The 21,607-nt window shown below is 38.4% G+C and overlaps 1 protein-coding gene across 1 annotated transcript in view; it reads right to left on the bottom strand.

Annotated features, from left to right (window-relative positions):
- Positions 1 to 1,418: 1,418 nt before the first annotated feature.
- Positions 1,419 to 21,607, bottom strand: part of col7a1l (collagen type VII alpha 1-like) — a 43,175-nt gene continuing 22,986 nt past the window's right edge. The window contains exons 47-105 of the mRNA XM_068307207.1: positions 21,517 to 21,552; positions 21,229 to 21,309; positions 20,893 to 20,928; positions 20,668 to 20,712; positions 20,461 to 20,532; positions 20,269 to 20,304; positions 20,026 to 20,052; positions 19,789 to 19,827; positions 19,614 to 19,676; positions 19,423 to 19,461; positions 19,295 to 19,345; positions 19,155 to 19,187; positions 18,569 to 18,634; positions 18,401 to 18,445; positions 18,212 to 18,247; positions 18,111 to 18,137; positions 17,960 to 18,031; positions 17,750 to 17,812; positions 17,533 to 17,550; positions 17,410 to 17,445; positions 17,281 to 17,319; positions 17,157 to 17,192; positions 16,958 to 17,089; positions 16,741 to 16,839; positions 16,217 to 16,420; positions 15,964 to 16,071; positions 15,340 to 15,384; positions 14,993 to 15,073; positions 14,597 to 14,653; positions 14,240 to 14,332; positions 13,754 to 13,804; positions 12,754 to 12,807; positions 12,117 to 12,563; positions 11,974 to 12,009; positions 11,351 to 11,377; positions 11,202 to 11,261; positions 10,726 to 10,851; positions 10,541 to 10,612; positions 10,369 to 10,404; positions 10,189 to 10,248; positions 9,980 to 10,024; positions 9,844 to 9,879; positions 8,797 to 8,832; positions 8,623 to 8,679; positions 8,367 to 8,438; positions 8,185 to 8,256; positions 8,053 to 8,088; positions 7,873 to 7,953; positions 7,714 to 7,767; positions 7,533 to 7,586; positions 7,351 to 7,413; positions 7,217 to 7,279; positions 6,994 to 7,110; positions 5,907 to 5,981; positions 5,511 to 5,564; positions 5,338 to 5,386; positions 4,751 to 4,981; positions 3,771 to 3,842; positions 1,419 to 2,846 (exon numbers count right to left, since the gene is read on the bottom strand). Of these exons, the coding sequence (XP_068163308.1) occupies positions 2,632 to 2,846; positions 3,771 to 3,842; positions 4,751 to 4,981; positions 5,338 to 5,386; positions 5,511 to 5,564; positions 5,907 to 5,981; positions 6,994 to 7,110; positions 7,217 to 7,279; positions 7,351 to 7,413; positions 7,533 to 7,586; positions 7,714 to 7,767; positions 7,873 to 7,953; positions 8,053 to 8,088; positions 8,185 to 8,256; positions 8,367 to 8,438; positions 8,623 to 8,679; positions 8,797 to 8,832; positions 9,844 to 9,879; positions 9,980 to 10,024; positions 10,189 to 10,248; positions 10,369 to 10,404; positions 10,541 to 10,612; positions 10,726 to 10,851; positions 11,202 to 11,261; positions 11,351 to 11,377; positions 11,974 to 12,009; positions 12,117 to 12,563; positions 12,754 to 12,807; positions 13,754 to 13,804; positions 14,240 to 14,332; positions 14,597 to 14,653; positions 14,993 to 15,073; positions 15,340 to 15,384; positions 15,964 to 16,071; positions 16,217 to 16,420; positions 16,741 to 16,839; positions 16,958 to 17,089; positions 17,157 to 17,192; positions 17,281 to 17,319; positions 17,410 to 17,445; positions 17,533 to 17,550; positions 17,750 to 17,812; positions 17,960 to 18,031; positions 18,111 to 18,137; positions 18,212 to 18,247; positions 18,401 to 18,445; positions 18,569 to 18,634; positions 19,155 to 19,187; positions 19,295 to 19,345; positions 19,423 to 19,461; positions 19,614 to 19,676; positions 19,789 to 19,827; positions 20,026 to 20,052; positions 20,269 to 20,304; positions 20,461 to 20,532; positions 20,668 to 20,712; positions 20,893 to 20,928; positions 21,229 to 21,309; positions 21,517 to 21,552 (4,266 nt within the window). The 3' untranslated portion in view covers positions 1,419 to 2,631. The remainder of the gene's footprint in view (positions 2,847 to 3,770; positions 3,843 to 4,750; positions 4,982 to 5,337; positions 5,387 to 5,510; positions 5,565 to 5,906; positions 5,982 to 6,993; positions 7,111 to 7,216; positions 7,280 to 7,350; positions 7,414 to 7,532; positions 7,587 to 7,713; positions 7,768 to 7,872; positions 7,954 to 8,052; positions 8,089 to 8,184; positions 8,257 to 8,366; positions 8,439 to 8,622; positions 8,680 to 8,796; positions 8,833 to 9,843; positions 9,880 to 9,979; positions 10,025 to 10,188; positions 10,249 to 10,368; positions 10,405 to 10,540; positions 10,613 to 10,725; positions 10,852 to 11,201; positions 11,262 to 11,350; positions 11,378 to 11,973; positions 12,010 to 12,116; positions 12,564 to 12,753; positions 12,808 to 13,753; positions 13,805 to 14,239; positions 14,333 to 14,596; positions 14,654 to 14,992; positions 15,074 to 15,339; positions 15,385 to 15,963; positions 16,072 to 16,216; positions 16,421 to 16,740; positions 16,840 to 16,957; positions 17,090 to 17,156; positions 17,193 to 17,280; positions 17,320 to 17,409; positions 17,446 to 17,532; positions 17,551 to 17,749; positions 17,813 to 17,959; positions 18,032 to 18,110; positions 18,138 to 18,211; positions 18,248 to 18,400; positions 18,446 to 18,568; positions 18,635 to 19,154; positions 19,188 to 19,294; positions 19,346 to 19,422; positions 19,462 to 19,613; positions 19,677 to 19,788; positions 19,828 to 20,025; positions 20,053 to 20,268; positions 20,305 to 20,460; positions 20,533 to 20,667; positions 20,713 to 20,892; positions 20,929 to 21,228; positions 21,310 to 21,516; positions 21,553 to 21,607) is intronic.

The following is a 21,607-nucleotide window of genomic DNA, read 5'->3' as shown; positions in this document are numbered from 1 at the left end:
TTAGGACTCACAATATTTTATTGTAAGTTCGGTAGCTCAGTTCAGCTTTTGTATTCAAAAAGTCTGAAAGTTACTCCAGAAAAAAAAAGAAAAAAAAAAGGTCTATTTTGCGCCAAAAAGCGCACAATCGACAAGTAATATATCTTGCGCAACTTACCGCTCGTGTCCCGCAATAAAAATAGTTAGGTGAACCGATACGTTTCCCTGCAAAAGAAATAAAACCACCAAGCAGAAACTATAAACCTACTCAAGTTGTGAGAAGAAATCTGATAATGTGTGCAGGAGGTCAGCAGTGCGCACCGTCTGACCGGCAATGTGTCTCGCTTGTCCATTCCTAATGCGTTCATGTAGTAGGAGCCATCAGACTGCAGCCCTACGCCAGCAACAACGTCATCCCGTCGGTATTTTGGTTCGCTGTGAGGTGTCCGATTGGCTGAGGCGCGTTGATGAAGTGGTAAATTTATCAAAAAAAACGCGATGCATGTGGTCTCTTTTCTGTGGATGCGAGACGTCATAAATGCGTGCAAGAAGAAAAAACTTGTTTTCCATAAGGAATACGACTTCTATTTGTGTTTTAGATGATATATCGTGATGATTTTGTTCAACTCTTTATGTAAAACTTACATTCTGCCAATCAAGAACAATTTTGGATTAAAGAGGACACGTTCAGCACCCTGGACAGTTTCATCTATTTCTAAAATGTAAAATTCATTATTTCTACTGAACAGATCAGACTACAGATCGATATATTGATATATCGTTAAATAGAATTTAACAACTTTTACCAGGTAGTGTATTTATGGGGCTCCTATCCTTCATCTTCAAGAATTGTCACACAGTTTGACCATAAAATAATATTAATTAACTGAATCAAATAAATTGTGAGAAAAACTGACCACCTTGGTTCCACTTTATTTTAAGGGTGACTGTTGTTTGACTAATGTCTAATTACTCTCTGATTAATGAGTCATAGATAATCCAGTCATACTCCAGGATAATTGGATTTGGCCGCTTTGTTATCTGACTTTGTAAAAATGTTAAGTTTGAAAGAAAAAGTTCATAAAAATGTGCGTAGATCTTCTAAAACATTAGTTCATAATCCAGTCAGGCTGCAGTTGCATTGAAAAGCAAATTAGCGCAATAATTAGATTTGAGTCTTCTTCCAGAAAGTATGAGGGGAAGTGTAATGTGTCTTCATGTTGGAGTATCAAAATAACACATTTTCAAACATGCACACATAATTTCAAAATGTAGAGATCTATTTACTGCAAGAAGGATCCCATTCAATATGATATTCCTGACAAGAAGCATTTTTTAATGTGATGCAGCAAGAAGTTAGAAGAAACGTTTCCCTTCAGATTTATCAATTTCAGGCTGTGAACTCCAATTAGTGACTGGCACCATGTAAACCTCCTGCCTGGTACTGTAACCACCTGGTGAACACTGTGTTTTAATTAAAGACTTCCAGTGAACACCCAACACTCGTCACGGGAGCCTCCTGCAGTCACTTGCATTACGAACAAGTGAAGAGGGAGCATGGAAGAAGAGACAGGATCAGAGGCTGCCAGGTCAAACTCTAATGAGCACCTTCATCGTGAGATTAATGTGACTGTAATCCCTCGCAGCTGGAGTAATCACAGTCTGTGACAAACCCAGCCATGAGATGTCCTCCCACTCCTGCTTCACATTGGAAATTTATCTCTGAAATGGAATTACTTGCTCCTCTCCAACTTAGATGTAGAGTTCACACTTTCAGTGCTATGTTAGATTATGCTATTGTTAGTCACTTAATGGAGATAGGACGTGTTGGGAACTCATGCATGGCTATCCATTAGGGCCCAGTAGGTGTGAAGATGTACAGACCAACCTCTTTTTAGTCTGGTACTGAGTTTTACTTTAAAAAAGTACAATAATATCCAGCATGGTGAGATGCTTTCCCCCTTTTTTTTGATTAAAGATGAAAGATTTTAATGATCCTGACCCAAGCACACTATAATACCTTTCACCACGGGCTAAGAAAAACAATTTAAAGAACATTTCTCAATTAAAACACAAATTGGGCTTCCTAAATTAGAAAGGTTTCAGCTATTTAACATGACAGATTTCATTATAAGCGTCTTTGTCCTTCACAATTCCTATTGGTCTAAAGTTTATGGAGTTCCGTGGACTAATTTAAGTTCAAGAATGACGACACAATCCTGGTAAAAACAAAGTGTCCGAGCGTTGCATGCTAAAACCTTAGAAATAATCAATTTCAGGCTATTCAATTTAATCTATAAATGTTACAATTTTAAAAAGAAATGAAAAGGTGAAACATGTTTATAAAAAATACAAAAGAAACATGTTTTTGACATTCACGTTTTACACCCGTAGATGCGAAATCAAGAAGCAGCCATTGAACTATATAAATAAATCCATTATTCAACATTTTACACAGATATGTACAGAAGGATTTTATATGGGGGTTGCTATTTTATCTGCAAAAGTTCTGTTCATGTAATTGTGTATTTTATAATATATAATAGATCAAAACAGTATCATCTACAGTAGGCTCCCATTGTTAGTGCACAACCAGAACTTTTTAAAAGAAGAATATCTTGATTTTCTGATTAGCTGGTCTTAAAATATATTTCATGTCTGGTCTGACTGGTACACCCTGCCACCACTCTCCGTCTCACACCAACTCTGGCACTCTTGTCTCGAGGAAAATCGATTTCTGTTGCCTCCACAGCCCCCGAACACAAATGGCCTGCACTCCCCTGAGCGAGAGTGGAAGTACCAGACGAGAACGTATTCCGAGCAGGCGCCCTCGGACATCGGCTCCTGGCAGCGGTCTGTTGTTGAGGCTGTGTGTGAGTGGAAAACACGTGAAAATGGATTAAAAACATATTCTCCACATTCTCCACAACTTCACAGAACAATAATATGTGTAGCTTTAGTATAACATGAGGGCAATACTGTGCAAAAAACACAAAAAAAAGCACAGCCACAAATGAAATGGAGCTCTGTATAAATTAAACTCTGCTGAGCTGGATTGAGTGAAGCTGTACCCTCAAAAAAGTTTCTTGGAAATCATTCAGTTTGTTTCTAAACAATGTTGAAAAAATAAAGAAATAAAAAAAGAACTATTTCAAATTTAATAAATTCTTGCCAAAATTGAGTTCCATCCTTCTCCAAAGATCCATGGAAACCTCTTCTGTGGCTTTTGGGTAAGAAAATCACCAATTTTTACAGTTATATGACTAAATATTAAGACACCATTGAGACATGTTTGTGAAGCGGGAATGCTCAGGTTGGAGAGCTGGGTGAGAACTGAACAACCAAATGACAATAAACAGTAAATAAACCCTCCTATTTTCTCTTTGAGCATCATATTTGTGCAGAAATCATGATTTCCCAAAGGACTAGCTCACGTATCAGAGAGACGGTGAAGTAGTGGTGAGAGTGTTCATTCCTTTATGCGTGAATGAATCCAGTTTAGCATTGTGAAACAGAGATTTAAATCTGATTCTCTATTCCCTCATTCCAACTTGTGCTACGCTAGTCTGAACTATTCTGAATGAGTTGCTAGATGCTATGCATCTCACAACCCTTCACATCTAATAATTTTTATGATAATGATATGTAGTACAGAGTCAAATATGAAAATGTCTTACTCTTATTTTTTCTGCATGTTGCTCACAGATTTAGATGTTATTAAAAGGAAAAGACAGTAAAGATAAAAGAGTGGAGCCAGAAATATAAGAATGTCGGTGTTCTTGGTCTCTCACGTGCAGCGTTTGTTCCAATTACTCCTCTTTTCTTCCTCTGTTCCCACTCTGCAGTCCCTCGAACAAGAGAACCTGAGGGAAAATATTGACGAAGAATTTTACAGAGTCCAGGATTCTGTTATTAGAGAACACGAAAAAACACAACACATTTCATATGGAGACAAAGTCAGAAATGAATAGAAGTTGTTCTGATTCTGGATTACAGCAACTTGAATGAATGAGAATTTGAACAAACAAACAGATCTTGAAGTATTTAATGTTAATTAAATTAGCCAAGATAGATAAATGCACCACAGTGGCTGCTAATAGTGGTCATTTTTATGTCCTTTTTTTAAAAAAATGTTTCACATCAAATCATTGTACTTTATGAATAAACACGGTGACATTGGCAGTGGGCAATGACATGCCGATGCTTTGATGAGCATTCTGATGGATTACCTCGAGGTAAAATTAAAATAAATTGGGGTGCAGAAGCTATTGTTTCCTGGGGGTTACATGTGCTAATGAGCATCAGGAAACAGTGCTTTTTTTTTTTCTACTACATCCTCAGTAGCATGAACACTAAAGGAGATTCAGAGAAATCGATGTGGAGTGTTTTATTATTACTGAATAGAATAACTTACATTCACGGTGGACAGTTCATACATTTCACACACAACATTTCTTCAATTAACCAATGTTTTTGCAAAGATTTTGTTGATATACGAGGGTCGAGTGATGAGTTCATGAGATGGGTCATCCAGCTGTCCTTTTGTGCAAGGGAAACTAAAATAAAATTTGAAGTTAACACTTTTTCTAATATTGCTGCAATTAACATTTAGTTGATTTAGTCATGACACACACACGGTCGACTGGTTTGAATTTGTTGTGTGGCTTAAAGAAAACTTTTGAAACTTCTGATATCTGAAGCATCTGTGAGTTTGGCCCGTGGGCGACAATCCAGCTGTACTGATGTCTGATATTCCAATAATTATCATTACCAGTCTGGTTCATCAGGATTTCTTCCCCCTTGAGCATCACAGGAGCAGCAGTTGTCATTTCTCCAACTACATATTCATATTGTTCCAATTCTTCACCTTCGCCCCCCATCCCTCCTTCATGGCGATCAAGGTTGCGGGACACCAGAAGTTCATCTGGCTCATTTTTCCTCTCTGTCAATGAAGTTTTTTCATCCGGATCCACAGACATGACGGTGAACTTGTACTGAAACCCTGCAATGACGACTGAAGATCTTACAAACTCATACTGTATATCAATAAATTAATGAAACATCACAAAATGTGATTTAAATGGATTAAACTGATGATATAAAATACTTTAGACAACTATATTCAAACCACAACTGTGAGATACTTTGTTACAAAAAGACGCACAAATGGTCCCATAGGAACCTTTTAACACAGTAATCTTCATAAGGTTTCTGCTTAATGGTAGTCTGGTGTGTGTGAATGGATCTGCTGTTGATGGCACCATGGTGTGTGTTCCTCTGTGAGAACATAACAGATGGCCCAGCACAACATGCTGCCATGCTGCTGCCACAGGAGCTCGCACACACACACGTTCTTACCACACGTTTCTGTCACCTCCTGGGTGACTAGCTGCTTCACTTCTTCAGCCTTGACACAGAGAAATGAAGGGAATCAAAGCCACTTATTATTGTAGGTCACTCTACATACATGTGTGTTTTAAATGTGTGAATGTGTGTTAAAATACACTTGTTAAAGCAAAAGAAACTCTTACAGAGAGTCCAGGTTCCCCTTTCTCCCCCTTTTCTCCTTCAATACCCAATGCACCCTAAAAACAATCACAAAAATCACATAAAATTAATTTTATTCTATCAAATCTGTGAACAGCTTGACTCAACAGTTTGGTTTGATGTGTTTCAAGTTCTTTGACTTTTTTTAAAGTTTTACAATGTTTGCTAATCATCGTTTTGCAATAGTAAAAAAACAGTGGTATTTATGGGATGTTCAGACACCTGCAATACTGGAGTACACAAATCAGAGTGGAAATGGTGCTGAAAGCTTAATTTTAAAAAGGAAAAAGGCATCTATGTCTAAAGAGGTTTGGAGGAGTGTGTTCAGAGAGTGTGTTTAGAAAAAGTGTGTATAGTGGAGTGTGTTCATGGAACCTCACATTTTCTCCTCTAAGTCCTGGCGTTCCAGGCGTTCCCTCCTTACATTTTGATTTGCCTCTTCTGCCTCTCTGCCCCTGTTTGACATAAATCAAATGGAAACTGCATATAAGTTTTGTTTTGAATTATTTTCCATTCAAACCCTGGTGTTAAAAAGACAAAAAAACAACAACAACAACAACAATATTGAAGACAGTCTAATTAGGCACATCTTTGGAATATCCTCATTAGTAGTTTCCAGCCACCCTTTGTCAACCATGAAAGTCTGGTAATTGTAGCTGAAAGGAGCTAATTGAGTAAGATATTACCTGAAGGTTCAAGGCAGAAATAGAACTCTGTGTGTGCATGTGTGTGTGTGTGTGTGTGTGTGTGTGTGTGTGTGTGTGTGTGCGCGCGTATGTGTGTGCATCCCTCTGTTCAGCTCTTCCCTCTGCTAATTGTGTTGTCACATTTTTCTTCTTTCTTTTGTTTCATATATATACAGTGTGTGTATAGATATACATATATATATATATATATAAAAATGTAATGTATATATATATATGTATATATAATGTAATGTATATATATATACCTGTATATGTGTGTGTGTGTGTGTGTGTGTGTATATATATATATATATATATATATATATATATATATATATATATATATATATATAGATACATACATACATACAGATATACACACACGTATATAAATATATACAGTATATATATACGCGTATATATATATTTCACTTTCATGAGATGAGACATGAGACAACATACAAATTAGCCCTTGTCAAATGAGAACAATTGGAAAACTTTAAATGAAACATCAGTGTCTTGAAATAACATAATTCATGTGTACTACTGATAATATAATAATAATAATAATAATAATAATAATAATAATAATAATAATAATAATAATAATAATAATAATAATAATAATAATAATAATAATAATAATAATAATAATAATAATAATAATAATAATAATAATAATAATGATGATGATATTGATTATGTTTTCTTTCCCTCTGCAGCAAAACAAAGTAAAATTGGTGCATAATAAAAATTCTGAATCAGTATTTATGTTTTGTACCTTAGGACCTTTGTCTCCACGGACTCCTGGGAGTCCTTGTGGCCCCAAGTCTCCATTCCTTCCTGGAATCCCTGCTGACCCCTTGAAGCCTGGGAAACCTGGGAAACCTGCTACACCCTGCGTAGAGCCGGAACAGTGTAAGGACAGAAATGACCACAGTGACACATCCTGGGAGTCCAGCAATGAATAAAGCGACCAGAGATGCTGATGATGTTTTTCTAACCTTTTCTCCTTTCATTCCTTGACTGCCATCAGCACCGTTCTTTCCTCCATCGCCCTTATCACCCTAAATTAAGAAACGTTTTGAATTTATTTCGGAAGGAACGAAGAAAAATGTGGGCACACCTGAATATTTACCTTCAGGCCTGCGAGTCCATTCAGACCAGGTATTCCAGGGCTACCAGGGAGTCCCATATCTCCCTGTTTTCCAACAGCACCAAGATAAATACACACATTTATCTATGTAACTTACATTACTTCTCCATATGGCATTCATTGATGTCTCTTTCTAATCTAATCAGATGCTAATGAGGCTTAACCTTCTCTCCATTCAGGCCTGGAATCCCGGCGCTTCCAGGTAAACCTCTGAAACCCTGCAACAGCAGGTAAAACAGGGATTATATTATAGATATATCTTCAAAAATAAGGAAACCTGAAACACAGTAAAGCAGCACAAGGGACAAAGGTGAGAAGACTTTGATGCATAACAACTTCTTGCACCTTCTCTCCTTTCGCTCCTTTATCTCCCGGAGAGCCCGGCTCTCCGTGATCACCCTGCAGAAAAAAAACATACATGTAAAAGTTAAAAGTAAAGATTAGCTGAAAGTATCCTGAAGAAAAAGGAAACGGGAATTCATTTTATATTGCTCTTCAGTGTACCTGATTGCCTTTCTGTCCTTGTAGACCTAAATCTCCTTTGTTTCCCTTTGCTCCATCCACTCCGTGATCCCCGTTACGACCCTTAAATCACATCACAGATGTGCAGGTGATTCTGACCTATGCATAAAAATATTAACAAATAGCAGATCTTTGTTTGTTCACACTGCAGCTCCACCTTACCATCACTCCGTTGATTCCAGGCTCTCCTGGGTCTCCCTGATGGAAACAAAGACAATTTCACAGTAGTTTCATAAAAGTGTTTAATGAATAAATTAATGTTGTTAAAATATGAACAACATAAGTCTTACTTGCCTTTTGACCAACTGGCCCTCGTGGTCCAAACCGGCCCAATGCACCCTTAGTGCCTGCATCGCCTTTAACACCCTTAAAGTGAGAAAATGATTTCAATAAATTCCAATATTTTTACAGTATATGAGTAAAAGTGTGAAAGAAGTTGCATTTTCAGGCTCTGATTCCGTTATAATTTTTTTTACCTTGACTCCAGGAGGACCGTCTTCACCCTTTTCTCCTTTATCGCCATCAAAACCTGGTGCTCCTCGCTCACCCTGAATCAAAGCATAAGCTAAACGTTTCATAGATATTTTCTGTATCTGCATGTTTATAGGCTTTACATTTACTGGCCATCAGTGTTTAAGCTTTTCTGATTAAATGAAGTTCTACTGGATGACTAGATTTACTCCTCTTATGTTGTGAATAGCATAAATAACAACAATTTCAATAGGATCTCACCGCATCTCCTTTAGATCCCTTAAATCCACGTGGGCCTTGGATTTGAAGCACACTCCCCTGTAAGGGGAGGAAAGGATACATTTTATGAAGCACAGCCAATCCTGTTGTGAATTGCTCTGCAGCAAATTATAAAGAATTATCTACATACAATAAAAAACGCAAAAGCTAACTTACCCTTTCTCCTCTGATGCCCGGTGATCCTCGTTCCCCCTGTAAAGAAAGAATACTTATAAGATCAATTTTCACCATTCCATACTATTCAAACGTCAGGTGTCAACAAAAGTACACAACATATTTTAATACTTTTATCTCCCTGTACTGCTGCTGCAACAAGAAAAGTGTTGAGGCCTCACCGCATTTTAATAAATCCCTTCACAAGGCAATAAAACCCACCTTTGATAAAATGTTATGAATGTCTGTCGCAGACGAGACGGAAAAGATTTGGTGAAATTTGACGGATGAACAATAGGTGTGAACAAAATATGGGATGAAAATCTGACGGGCGAAAGTTCAATCAAGACGTTTATTCAGATTCCTTGTCATCATTTTGTTCGTCTCTTTAGCAAAATGAGTCTCAGCAGAGTCATTGGCCACCACCGCCACCAGCATCTGAACGCCACTGCGGGATTAATCCAGGTTAGACACCCTCCAATCACTATCTCCCTGATGTATCCAAGCACAGAACGCCCTCTGACAGACTTAAACACATTAAACAGTTATCCTCATTCACTTGTCTCTTCAGCCGTCATTCCTGTCGACACAACCTGGTCAGGACAGAAAGGAATGCTAGTCACGTGTCGCGCTTTCACGCTGACGAGGTCGGTAAGTTCCCTGATGTGTCCCCATCTCTGACACGGCGGTATCTTGATTGCTTTTAGTGCATCATGGTGAGTTTTTTTAAGAGCGACCGCTGTGTTAATTGAAAAACAACGAGTTACTATTTGCGATCATTAGGGTGAAAACATTTTGGGGTGAAAGAGGTCAGAACACAGCGTGAATATTTAAATGTATGATGTCACTGTGTTCATTAGATGAGGTTATAACATACTGATACCTCGATATAAAATTGCATTATCTATCATCTCTGCAGGCAATAATGATAGAACAGGACAATAAATCTGGGGCGCCTCTGGTTAAGGTGGAGAATGTAGTTTAACAGATACCCAATATGATTTATTCAGTCCTGTAGGTGAGCAGAAAAAAATAATTTAGATAAATTACCTTTTCGCCTTTGCTGCCACGGAAACCTTTCGGACCCTGATTAGAAAAAAAAGAGTAGTTGTTTCCAAATGAACATCAGGGAAACGCTTTAAATTAATTCTGCTGCTCAGTTGCATGGTTTTGGAGAGTTGCTTACTAAATACCCGGAAGCTCCTTTAACACCTGGAAGGCCTCTTTCTCCCTGTTAAAACAAAGAAAAAAAACAAGATTTCTGCCTCATCAAGTGACAGTAAATGAATGTTAAGATGTCATATTGTATGTCATAAGCCTGAATAAAAATCCTAACCAGCCACTGGAACTCAGATGCACCAGTTCAAACTGGCGTATAAAGTGTAGATAGCTCACCTTTCTACCTGGGAATCCCGCCAACCCCCGAGCACCAGGCTCCCCAGGAACACTGTCACCCTGAAGAAGAGGAACACAAGACGATGTACAACCGATAAAAGAAAATTAAAAATAAGCAGAGGCCTAGGAGTTCCTTTAATATCCCCATCGATTGAACAAAATAAAAGGGCTGCCTTGTACCTTTTCTCCCTTTACTCCAGATACTCCAGGAGAACCCTGTTACATGCAGTTGAAGTAGATGAAGAAGATACGATTAAGAGTATTTCTTTAGAGCGGCAAGCTCTGTGAAAAAAGTTCGTAAAATAAGATGAAAGCATTTGCAAAGATTATTTAGATATTTTGTTCTATTTACTTTAGTTCCTGTGGCTCCTCGAGGTCCAGGCGCTCCAGGTGAGCCATTCTTCCCCCTTCTACCCCTCTCACCCTGCATAAAAGAACGGCACAGGCCTTCATTCATAGTTATAACACAGTGGATTTTACTGTCACCATCTGATTTTTTAACCATGTAATGGTAACATGGAATGTATAATGACACACCTCTCGACCTGGCTCTCCTGGGTCCCCTGGGTGACCCTTCTGGCCTGGAGGGCCCTGAGTTCCTGCATTCCCCCGGATACCTTGGACACCCTGGGCACCTGGAGGCCCCGGCTCACCTGGTTCACCCTGAAGAGAGAAGAGAAGATAACAAATAGGATGGTTTGAAAGAGTTAAATGTTATTTCTGTTATGTAATTGTTCAGTTCTATTAGCTTTGAATAATTGCTTTCAAACACTGTCCTTTCCTTTATCAGTTTATACGTATGCTAAACACAATTTAAATAGAGGAAGTGAGTCACTGATTCAATTAAATTCCTTAATCACAATCACGACGAGACAAAAGTCAATCAAAGCGAACCTGGTGGAAAAGACAGAAGGGATTAATTGATTTAGAAAAGAACATTAAAACAAGAGATTGTTCCTGTTCTCCTTTTCTCTCTTTTACTTTGGACGAGTGAGGAAGGAGGGAAGTTTCACCTTCTGTCCCGGGGTTCCAGCCTGGCCTTCTGGACCCCTGTGGCCGATTCCGGGCTCTCCCTAAAAGCATAGACACACACAAACAAAAATGAAAGCAATAAACTAAAAGCACTACATATAGAGAATCATTTAAATAAATCTCTATCTACCTTCTGTCCCTTTTCGCCAATTTCACCCTGCAAAAAAGAGACAGAGAAGAAAGTTGAAGCACATGGCAACAAATAAACAAAGAGCAATTTGAAATAAAAAATAAGTCGTCATCATGCTTAACAAGGGGAATTATTCATGTCTGCTTTAATGTCACAGTTGAACAGAAATAGAGCAGAGAGGACAGCAAAGCCCTGGAGTCAGCTGGCTTTACTGACAGGCGAGACGGGAGAGAAGTTATCCCTGAGCTCTGATGTAATTCACTGATGCATTGTGGGTAGATGTGGAGAGCAGTGATTATATTTTTATGAGCTGGTGGCACATTTCATGTGGCGACTGTCATTCCTGCTCTGCGATCTTACAATAACGACACCTTAAATCAGAGGGATGATTTCTAAGGATATAGGTTTCTGTTTAAAGGGACAGTTCACCCAAAACACGCATTTTTGGTGAACTAACCCTTTAAATCAGGGTTTCAGTTGCATAAATGTAAACACTCCTACTCCTCTACATGTAATTTAAATGGGTTTAGTACAAGTTAGTTGCTGTTGATTGTTTCTATGGATTAATAAAGACATCAGTGATTAATAAGGTATGATCAGTGCTTAGAATGATCCTTAGTCACCTTTTGTCCCGGGGTTCCAGTCTCACCTGGTTGCCCCTGTTGCACAAGGAATGCAGAGAATAACATAAATGAACTCAGATTCTTAGTCTGACTAGAAGTATTTAATGGTAATCAGATTACTTTGTGAGCAATAATACTCTTACCTTCAGGTAAAAATATTCTGGAGGGTACGGGTAAGGATGTCCAGTGTCCTCGTCGTATCGTCCCTCTCCCCTCTTCTCCATCTCCTCCCTCCTCCTTTCCCACTCCTCCCTCTCTAAGTCTGTCTCCCCCTCCTCCTCGGTCCACTCCTTCTCCCCCTGCTCCTCCAGGTCCAGCTCCTTCTCCCGTCCTACCGTCTCCTGATCAACGTCCTCCTCCATTTCCCAGCCATCGTCCCCGCTGCCCTCCTCCTCTTCCTCCTCCCCATAGATAGTACCAGGTCCTGTTTCTGCTTCTCCTTCTTCCATCTCCCACACGTCCACCTCTCCAGCCACAGTCGGTTCCACTCCTCCAAAAATCTCTCTTTCTTCTTCAGCATTTTGTTCTTCCTCCTCCGTTCCCTGCCTCTGCCTCGTGGTACGTATTTGAAGGTTGGAGGTTTCTTCCTTCTTCAGAAAAACAGGTTATGAAAAACATAAACTAATATATTCATAGGTCTTAATCATAATTTTAGTCTTTACTGTTTACTTTACTCTTTACTTTACTGTCTTTACTGTTGTGTTTACTCACTTTCCTGCTGCTGAAATTAAAATAAGTGTGCTCTGAATTTTTTTTTAGCATATTCTTTAGAACACTCACCATGGAATCAGGCCAGGGGACACTCTTCTTCATCCTGATTTGATTTCGAGGCACCTGACAATGTCCAAAAACTTAGCTTTAGAAGAATAATTTTATCCCGTCCAATCAAACAGCAGGTCTGTTTCATAAGATGTATGTGGGAATATGAGAAAAAAAGACACAGGCTTGCTTGGAGAGTTATTTCAACAGTTTTACTGGGTGATACATGCACAGAGAGGTTAAACACAAACACTGCAATAACAGAGAAAAATTTCACCAATGAAAAGAGCTTTTGACCAGGCTGCAAAAACTACATTTTGAACAATATATCGATAGACAATAATGTTGTGAATCAATAACATAACATATTTTTCAGATTTCAATAAATAAAATTACATTACAGCGTATCAAAAGGGAAATATAAATGTGTTTCATGAAATTTTAGGTTTAGGCAACATTTTTTTTAATAAATAAATTACAAGTCATAAGTAAGTAAATTAAAGACTACGCTGGTATTTAAAGTGGAATAAAAATGTTAAATGGCAATAAGGAAACAATTTTACAGCTGTGATTTTTTCTTTTGTTTTTTTTTACATAACTCTTATTATTATTGAAGCCTTCATGAAAGGCCATAAGTTTGATTGAGTGACATCGTCTCTGTGTAGAAAGAAGTCCTTCCTCGTGAAACGTCGGTCAGGTCAGTTTTCACAGTTTAATCGCACTCCCCCGTGTGGTGTGTGTTTTCTTATGAATGCATAACTTGCTATAGTTGCAATCTCTTGGGAGTTAAGAGATGCCCTGTTTAAAAAAAATGAGAGAGAGAGACAGATATTAAAAGTAACTCTCTGTATTTTTATTTTTGTCCCCATAGTGTTCACATTACATCAACAAATAGGTGCATCTGCTTTGCACTGGTGAAATTTTCACAGGAGAAAGCAAGATGAGAAGGTGCAGGCAGCATAGAGCATGCAATAAGCTTCAGAGATTTTCAGTTCACAGCAGGAATAAATCCACATTGTACCTTGTGTGGTTCTTCTGTGGTGACGGCAGCTGCAGGTGGTGACACTTCACCCTGGTCATGATAAGAAGAAGAGATGGTAATTACATGGTCATAGCACCACTTCAAAAGTTTTAAATCTTTTAAAGATTTTTTTAATAAATATTTTAAAAAATTTTAGTGTCTTCCAAAGTTTTTGATTAGTGTGATACAACATATTGAATATAATTTAGGGTCTCATTGATTATATGAGAGAGGAGATGTAAATTAAAGAGGTACATTGTGTTATAAGAGGCTGAGTGTGGCCGTAAATGCATTTCATTTTCACAACTGAGTTTTATTAATTCTTTTATAGATGATCCCCCTGTAGTCACATACTATGTAATATATGATATACTGTATATTACATAATAAATACTATACAATATTTTACATTTCCTCTCCCCTCCCCACTCCTTTCCTTTCCTGTCTACTCCAGATCTCTTTACATGATCTTCTAATAAATCATACATTTACAAGTGTTTTGTTTGAGCCTCTTTCTGAAGGGGACACTGAAGGGAGATCGGAGGCTTGTTGGCGGGCAGGACCCAATCGTTCCTCCTGCTAAGACAAAGACAACACAAATATAAAAATGCAAATGTGAGCTCAGCTGTCTCTGCTTCCTTTCTATCAGGGTACAATCCTACGATGACAAATGAGGTTTTGCCATTACCTGTCCTGCAGGATTGGTAATGTTCAGCTTTTTATCTACTGGATTTTATCTACTGTTTGGACTTCAAGCTGCATGTGATTAAAAACACGGAGAACATTTCATACTGTCCAATCGAGGTGAAACAGATGAGACCGTGTTGTCTGAAGGACGGTTACCTGTCTGTCATCCCTCCTCTGCAGCACGCTGGCGGAGTGAACCCGGTGAAGTTCTTCCTGTTCAGCACAAAAGAAAGAAAAAAAAAATCATCATTATGACACCTACAGACCCGCCGGCAGGTGATGTGTGAAGCAGATGCAGAGGACCGTGGCGACAGAGTCATTTATTTCCAATTATTAATTCAGCTAGTGGGTGTGTCATTAAGAGGCTCTCGAGTAACAGATTAGAAACTGAGGAAAATAGAAAAAAAGCGTGCGTCTTGATTAACCGGTGTGTTAATAAGTCGACCCCCACTGAGACAACTCGCCCACAGTGTCCACACATCATCGCTCATTGCATTAAAGTGAAGTTTCCCACAGATCTTGAATTACCCAAGGGCCAGAACAGCTACCCACCTGGTAATCGTAACTGTACTTTTCGCCGCTATAAAAGGCGTCTTCCTCCTCTTCCTCCTCCTGCAGGCTGTCAGCACTTGTCTTGAGATACAGGAGATAAATAATTATATGTGGACACTGGATCTCATCACAGACCATCATTTGTGACAATCAAATCTGTTCACAGTATAATGAGGACATGGCTGTCTAGACAAATTACAGTTCATCAAATAAATATAATAATTGGTTCAATCTTTTTGATATATTTTTTAAAAAGTAAGGCCATTATGATTACAGTTGCATTTTCATGCCACCTCATGCAAAGTTTCAATAAATACAGGGTGAGATGTTAGTTTTAGGACATTTACCAGGCGCTGTCTCTGCCTCTTATGTCGTCCTTTATTTCCTTTGCCCTGGTTAAAAGGTTCACAGTCAGAGAGAAAAAAGATGAAGGCTTTTGCATGCTATAGTCGGTGATCAGGTGTGGAGCTACGGGCTGATGGTTTAGGGAGATATTTAAAAGAGGAATAAGTAGTTATTAGCAAAAAGTAATGCAATACCTTTACCTAGAAATGTGTTAAAGGTGCATGTTTCTGCATGTTTCAGCTGACTTTTAAGACATACTGTACCTAATGACCAGGATTTAAAAACTTCATTATGTCTTTAGGATAAATTAGAAACTGATTTGGGGTAATATCTATTGGTTTTAAACATTTATCTGCTAAAGTAGTGAGATGGAAATGATTTACATATCTGTTTAAAATAAATGTCTATAGAATTTGATTTTCATTCTAACTTATGTGTGAATGCTTGCAAGGTGTGTGTGTGTGTGTGTGTGTGTGGGGGGGGGTTATGAGCTAAAACACGCAATAATATGCACCTTGAGTAATAGACATTACATTTTTATTCATCATTATGTTTTAGGTTTCTATAACAGATGACACAATACTTTTTGAACCTGAATGTGCGGTTAACATATCCGGTGGCGTTACCTTCACACGCTCCCGGTTCTTCTTCTTCTTTCCTGAGTTCTTCTTCAGAGAGTCTTCCTGACTGAGGAGAACGGTCTCCACCACAGCGTGAGGCAAACCTGAAACCGTCTGACAGAAGTGTGTGAACTCTTACTGCTTAGTCATCACATGAACGTAAATATTACACGTCAGGCAAGATTTCCAGTATATATTAATTGGGAATAATCAATATACAGAAGGTAATTATCAACATTGTTCCACTTGTAGTCATTACCTCCTGGGATGTGGTGTAATTGAAAGAAGAGTTGGTTATAGTCAGATTTATTCTGAGAGAAGCTACACTGTCACCGTTTTCGTCCACCACCTCCGTCCCTGTGGATCCGTTTGACCTCGTCTCCACCCTGTTCAGATCCTCCTGTCCATTCAGCGCAGTCACATTCCATAAAGTAGAATCCTCTGTGGTTTCATTTAAGCTGTCCTTCATATTTTAAAAAAAAAAGGGGAAGTGGGGGGAAATTAAATTTTGGACAAGTTGTATTGACGGTCGTGATGGCAGCGGGTGATTTTGCTGTACTGTACTTCACCTTCTTCCACACAGAAACACAATAAAAGGAACAAATCAAATTTTCTACTTATTCCTGGATTTGCAACACAAGATGAAGCAAATTACTGAAGCTCTGGTATAAAAATCTCAAAGTCCTCAACCTGCTTTATAATATTATTCTACAGGTAGATTTTAACCCTTTTATTCAAGAAAATTACATTCAAAGTTGTGTTTTAGATTTTGACACTACTTACAACTAATGCAGGCTCTGGAAGCAGATCATCTAAATCAAGATCCTCATTGGTTTCCAGCTCTGACAGAGGTTGGCTGGAGAAATTGAAATCCACTGAACTCTGATCATAAAAATAAAAACTGTATTAGTTTATTGGCCACTCCTTTTTTTATTTTTTTATTTTTTTTTAACCGTTTTGTACTAATTGAATAAAAAGAGTTGTAGTATTGTTTACATACTGTGTGCTCAGTGATGACATTGGAGGTTGGGGTTTCTGCTTTTTCTTTTGTTCTTTCTGGGGAAAGCAAATGAAGCACATCCTCCATGCCCTCCTGCAGCAGTCTGTCCATCAAAGCCTTCAGCAACGACAACTGAGAAGAAGTTTCGAATACGGTTCAGAACAGGAAATCCAGTCAACCTGAACATGCTCTGACTCACCTTTATACCATAGGCTTCAAACATCAATTCAATTTCCTACAGAAGAGAATAAATATGTTGCTCAAAGTGCAGAATTAACCCATGCATTCAAAAAAAATCTGCAATTACCAAATATTTTATTCACCTTCATCTCAACAGCTTTTCCAGAAGCTCCAGCTTCACCCTACAGGAGCATTTAATTAAATGCAGTGAGGATTATGTCATTTTCATTTCAGTATTCATGTATTTGTGAGGTATAACACTGATGCACTACCTTGTTGCCTTTCAGGCCGATTTCTCCTTTATCACCCTGCAAAAAAAAAAAAGAAAAAAGAAAAAAGGAATGAGCTGCTATTCTTCAAATCCCTGAGTTTTGTAAACTCAATTATGATCTTACCTTCATTCCCGGTGACCCCTAAACACATAGAAACAGAAGAGTGAGACGTTGGAATATGTATCTACAAAGTGTGACATCAAGCTTGACAGCCTGTAATAAAAAGCGCCCTAGCCGTGGCTGGATGATGACTCAGATGCGATGCAAGCAATATCAATGGTGCCATTCAGCAGCTGAAATAATGCGGCATTATTCACGGAAATGTAAGTAACAAACTCACAGTAGCTCCTGGGGGACCCATCGGGATTGGAAAAGCTTCTCGGATGTCGTCTACGGTGGCGCCCTAAGAACAGATGCGCGTTGAAATGACCTGATGTACATGCTACACAGCCAATGTACTTTTTGTCGCTCTTTTTCAGGAAAAAAGGTTAAGAAGTATGAAAAATTGAAGTCATCGATCAATAACTAATTGATATAATGATCGTCTTACCTCCGGGGTGACCAGCACCTGCCTACCAGGCAAACCTGGAGGTCCTGGTTCGCCCTTGCTGCCATCTTTACCCTAAGGAGGCAGAAAGAGGGCCTGAAATCACTTTTTCTCAACACTGTAAGTTCATATCTGATATTTTTAAACCACTTACATGTGTACCTGCAGCCCCTTTGTCCCCCTGCAATGACAGGAAAATTGTGCTTAAAAAAAGCTACATTCAAGTTTTCATAAATCGTGATAAAGTTGAAGAACCTTTTTGCCGTCATCTCCTTGAAGTCCTTTTTCTCCCTGTGAAATAAAAATACATTTTTATATGAGTCCAAACACCTTCATAGTCAAAAACTGTCAAACTACCATACATATAAAGCCAGAAAATATAAAAAAAAATAGCCACAGGATGACACACAACATAGTGCTGCAAAAGGTGGAAAAGTTTCTCACATCTTTCCCTTGCAGGCCTCTCTTCCCATCAATGCCAGGTCTCCCCTGTGGGTGAAATAAAACAAGAAAAATCAGAATCATATTTTTAAGACAGTGTAACTTGTTCATGGTGCTGACTATAACAATTAAAAATGGTAATTTAAAAAAAAAAGGTAGCGTGACGCTTACTGGAGTTCCTGGTAAACCTGGCATTCCAGCAATCCCTACGCGGCCTTGATCTCCTTTATCTCCCCTCTGCTCACAGCACAGACACACAGCAGTAGTATGACATACAAACGAAATAAAGAAGATTATTAAAAAAACCATCATATCCAAACATCAAAAACTACACACATGAGAAAGTCATTAAAAAAAAGTCTGAATTAAATTAATAAAGATTCCAGGAGTCAGAGTCACTGCATCTTCGCTTTTCATTCATGAATGTATTTGTGGAGTTCAGATAACACAGAGACAGCAAGACAAAAAGCTTTTATGCTCTCAGTTTATTACACATTTGTCTGTTTTCTCTGCTTTCTGGAGCAGAAAAAAGTCAGGCTGTCGTCATCTGGATATCAGAAAAAATACGTAACTAAGAAATATATTTGTACTTCTTTGTGAATCTATGATGGATAGTCTGGGTTTTTCAAATAATTTTATGAATGTCTGCATCGGTTGGATTGATGGGTGACACAGCTTTGCATTATGTCATATATAAATAAATTATGTTATGAACCAAGGGTAACCTTACACACAAAAAAAACACTGATGCACTCACCAGACCAGGATCTCCTGTCAGTCCAGGGTCACCCTGCAGTTAAGAAACATTTTGTGATTCAGTCCATACACAACCCAATGCCATTTCCATGGGCGGAATTTAATAACACAAGTCAAATTGTGATGCACGAGTTGAATAACCTTCATTCCTGGTTGCCCAGGTAAACCATCGAGTCCATGTCTTCCTCCACCCTGTAAAGAAAACAGTTTCATATCCAATAAGAAGAGTAACATAAAGAAATACAAATAAGAAAGATGATTACACAAACCAGTGATGGTGCTGGTAATCCAGGTTTCCCCTCTGGACCCTGAGGTTAGAGCCAAATACTCATGTTGAGCTGATTCAAGGTGTTTAATTATTGAATCCTACCAAGTTTTGTACTAAATTTAAAGTTCATCAAGGGATTAAATTTAGATTATACAACATTAAGGAACTTGAAGCACAACATAGGATGCTCACTCTTGGCCCAGGCAGACCCGGTTCTCCTCTCAAACCAGGCTGACCAGGATCTCCTGGTTCACCCTGAAGCACAGAAACAAAGAAGAAGAAAAGGAGAGGCGTGAAATCTGAAGTCATTTAAGAAAATCAAAGAATTTTGTGGATTTGTGAATTTTTTTCGTATTTTATCCTTTACCTTAATCACTCGTGTTAGTATGTTGTTTTCTGCGACAGTCTGATGTGAAAAAAAAAAAAATCAAAGTTACTTTGCTAATTAACATGCAATATAAAGGTGATTGAGAATAGACATTTATTTTCTAACGTCTTTTAGGAGAGTGCTGTTTTTATTTTGTTCTTTATGAGCTTTCATATGACGTCACACATGGCTGAGCTGATGGGAAGCTGTCAAAAATGACAAAAGAGCTTTGTTTACCTGTTGTCCAGGTGGTCCAGGTTTCCCCTTGGAGAAAAGTACAAGAAAACACAGTTAAAATCTAAAATGCTACAGCGATAAACACGATTTATCTTTACTACACAAAGGAGGACGAGTGTGTTCACCGATGGGTGGCACGCACAAACCGACAGACTTAATTACTGCATGTATCAAAGCAGAAATCATACAGGGTGATAGCAGGTTGTGAAAATGAATGAGAGAGAGATGAGAATACAAACATACCGGCTCGCCTTTGTCGCCTTTCTTTCCATCACTTCCCTTTGGAAAGAAATAACTTACAGCTTATCTTGAAGTGGGGTGGTGGTGGTGGTGTTGAGCTGAATTATTACACTGACTCTTCAAAATACACTGAGCAGTAAGGTTTGTGGAAAATAACTGAAGTTTATTTAATATAATTTATTATAAATATCTTACTGTCAGACCACGGCTTCCAAGATCCCCTTTTTCTCCTGGGTTCCCTGGTCGCCCTGGCAACCCCAGCGGACCCTGATTAATACGAACAATGGCGTTAAACGGGTAAAGAGCTTCTCATCAACAGTTTATGAAAAATAATTGCATAAAAGAACATTCATGCCATTGGATGTTTCTTCAGTCTTGAAAATCTTAGAAAACATGAAATACCTTAATTCCTCTGTCACCAGGCTCTCCAGCTGGTCCCTGTTCACCCTGTTATGCACAAAATAATGTAACTGTGAAGGTACCGTGTTTTTATTGTACTTGTTTTTAAAATTAAGATTAATCAGCATTGATTTAGCTATCTAAAAACAACAAATACACACACATGCACGCACGCACGCACGCATGCACGCACGCACACACACACACACACACACACACACAAGATACCTTGATTCCTTGGTCTCCTTTAGCTGCAGATGTTCCCTACACGAGAAGTAAACAGTAACTGCAAACAATATTCCAAATACAAATACTGTACAAACTCCTACAATATGTCTGACACAATGGTTAAAGGCTGTTTTCCTGAGCGTCATTTCAAATGAATCATTTAATATGCAAATACAATTGCTACAGGAAATGGTTTATGTTTGAATTAACACCAATAATTCTCTCCTTATATAAAATATTCTACAGAAGAAATTGCCAGGGAATCTTATCCACATTTTTTTTTTTTTAAACAATAACTTATATCATTGCTGTGACAGCTACTCAGGATTTACTTACATCTTTACCTCTTAATCCTGGTTCTCCAGGATTTCCGGGTAATCCAACATCGCCTTTGTCACCTTTAGAACCGTCCTGGCCCTGGACAAACACATGACTTCTGCTTCAAGACACTGGGGGGTTTCAAAATGTTACCATGTGTAACGAAGAACTCCTGACAATTAACGTCAAATTAAAATATTAGCCAGTTGGACGATGAGGTAGACCAATATGAAGACATGTTAACATCTGTTACCAGTTGTCTTTACAGAGTGGCTTTACTTTTTCAAGCAAAATGGTTTCACTTACTTTTGGTCCTGGTTTTCCAGACAAACCAACATTTCCCTGTCAGTAATAAAATGGATTAAACATAAACATAACATTGGTTAATGGCTATTTT

This window comes from Antennarius striatus, chromosome 22 (assembly GCF_040054535.1).
Source record: "Antennarius striatus isolate MH-2024 chromosome 22, ASM4005453v1, whole genome shotgun sequence".
Lineage (NCBI taxonomy): Eukaryota > Metazoa > Chordata > Actinopteri > Lophiiformes > Antennariidae > Antennarius > Antennarius striatus.
This window is presented reverse-complemented; position numbering and strand designations above follow the sequence as displayed.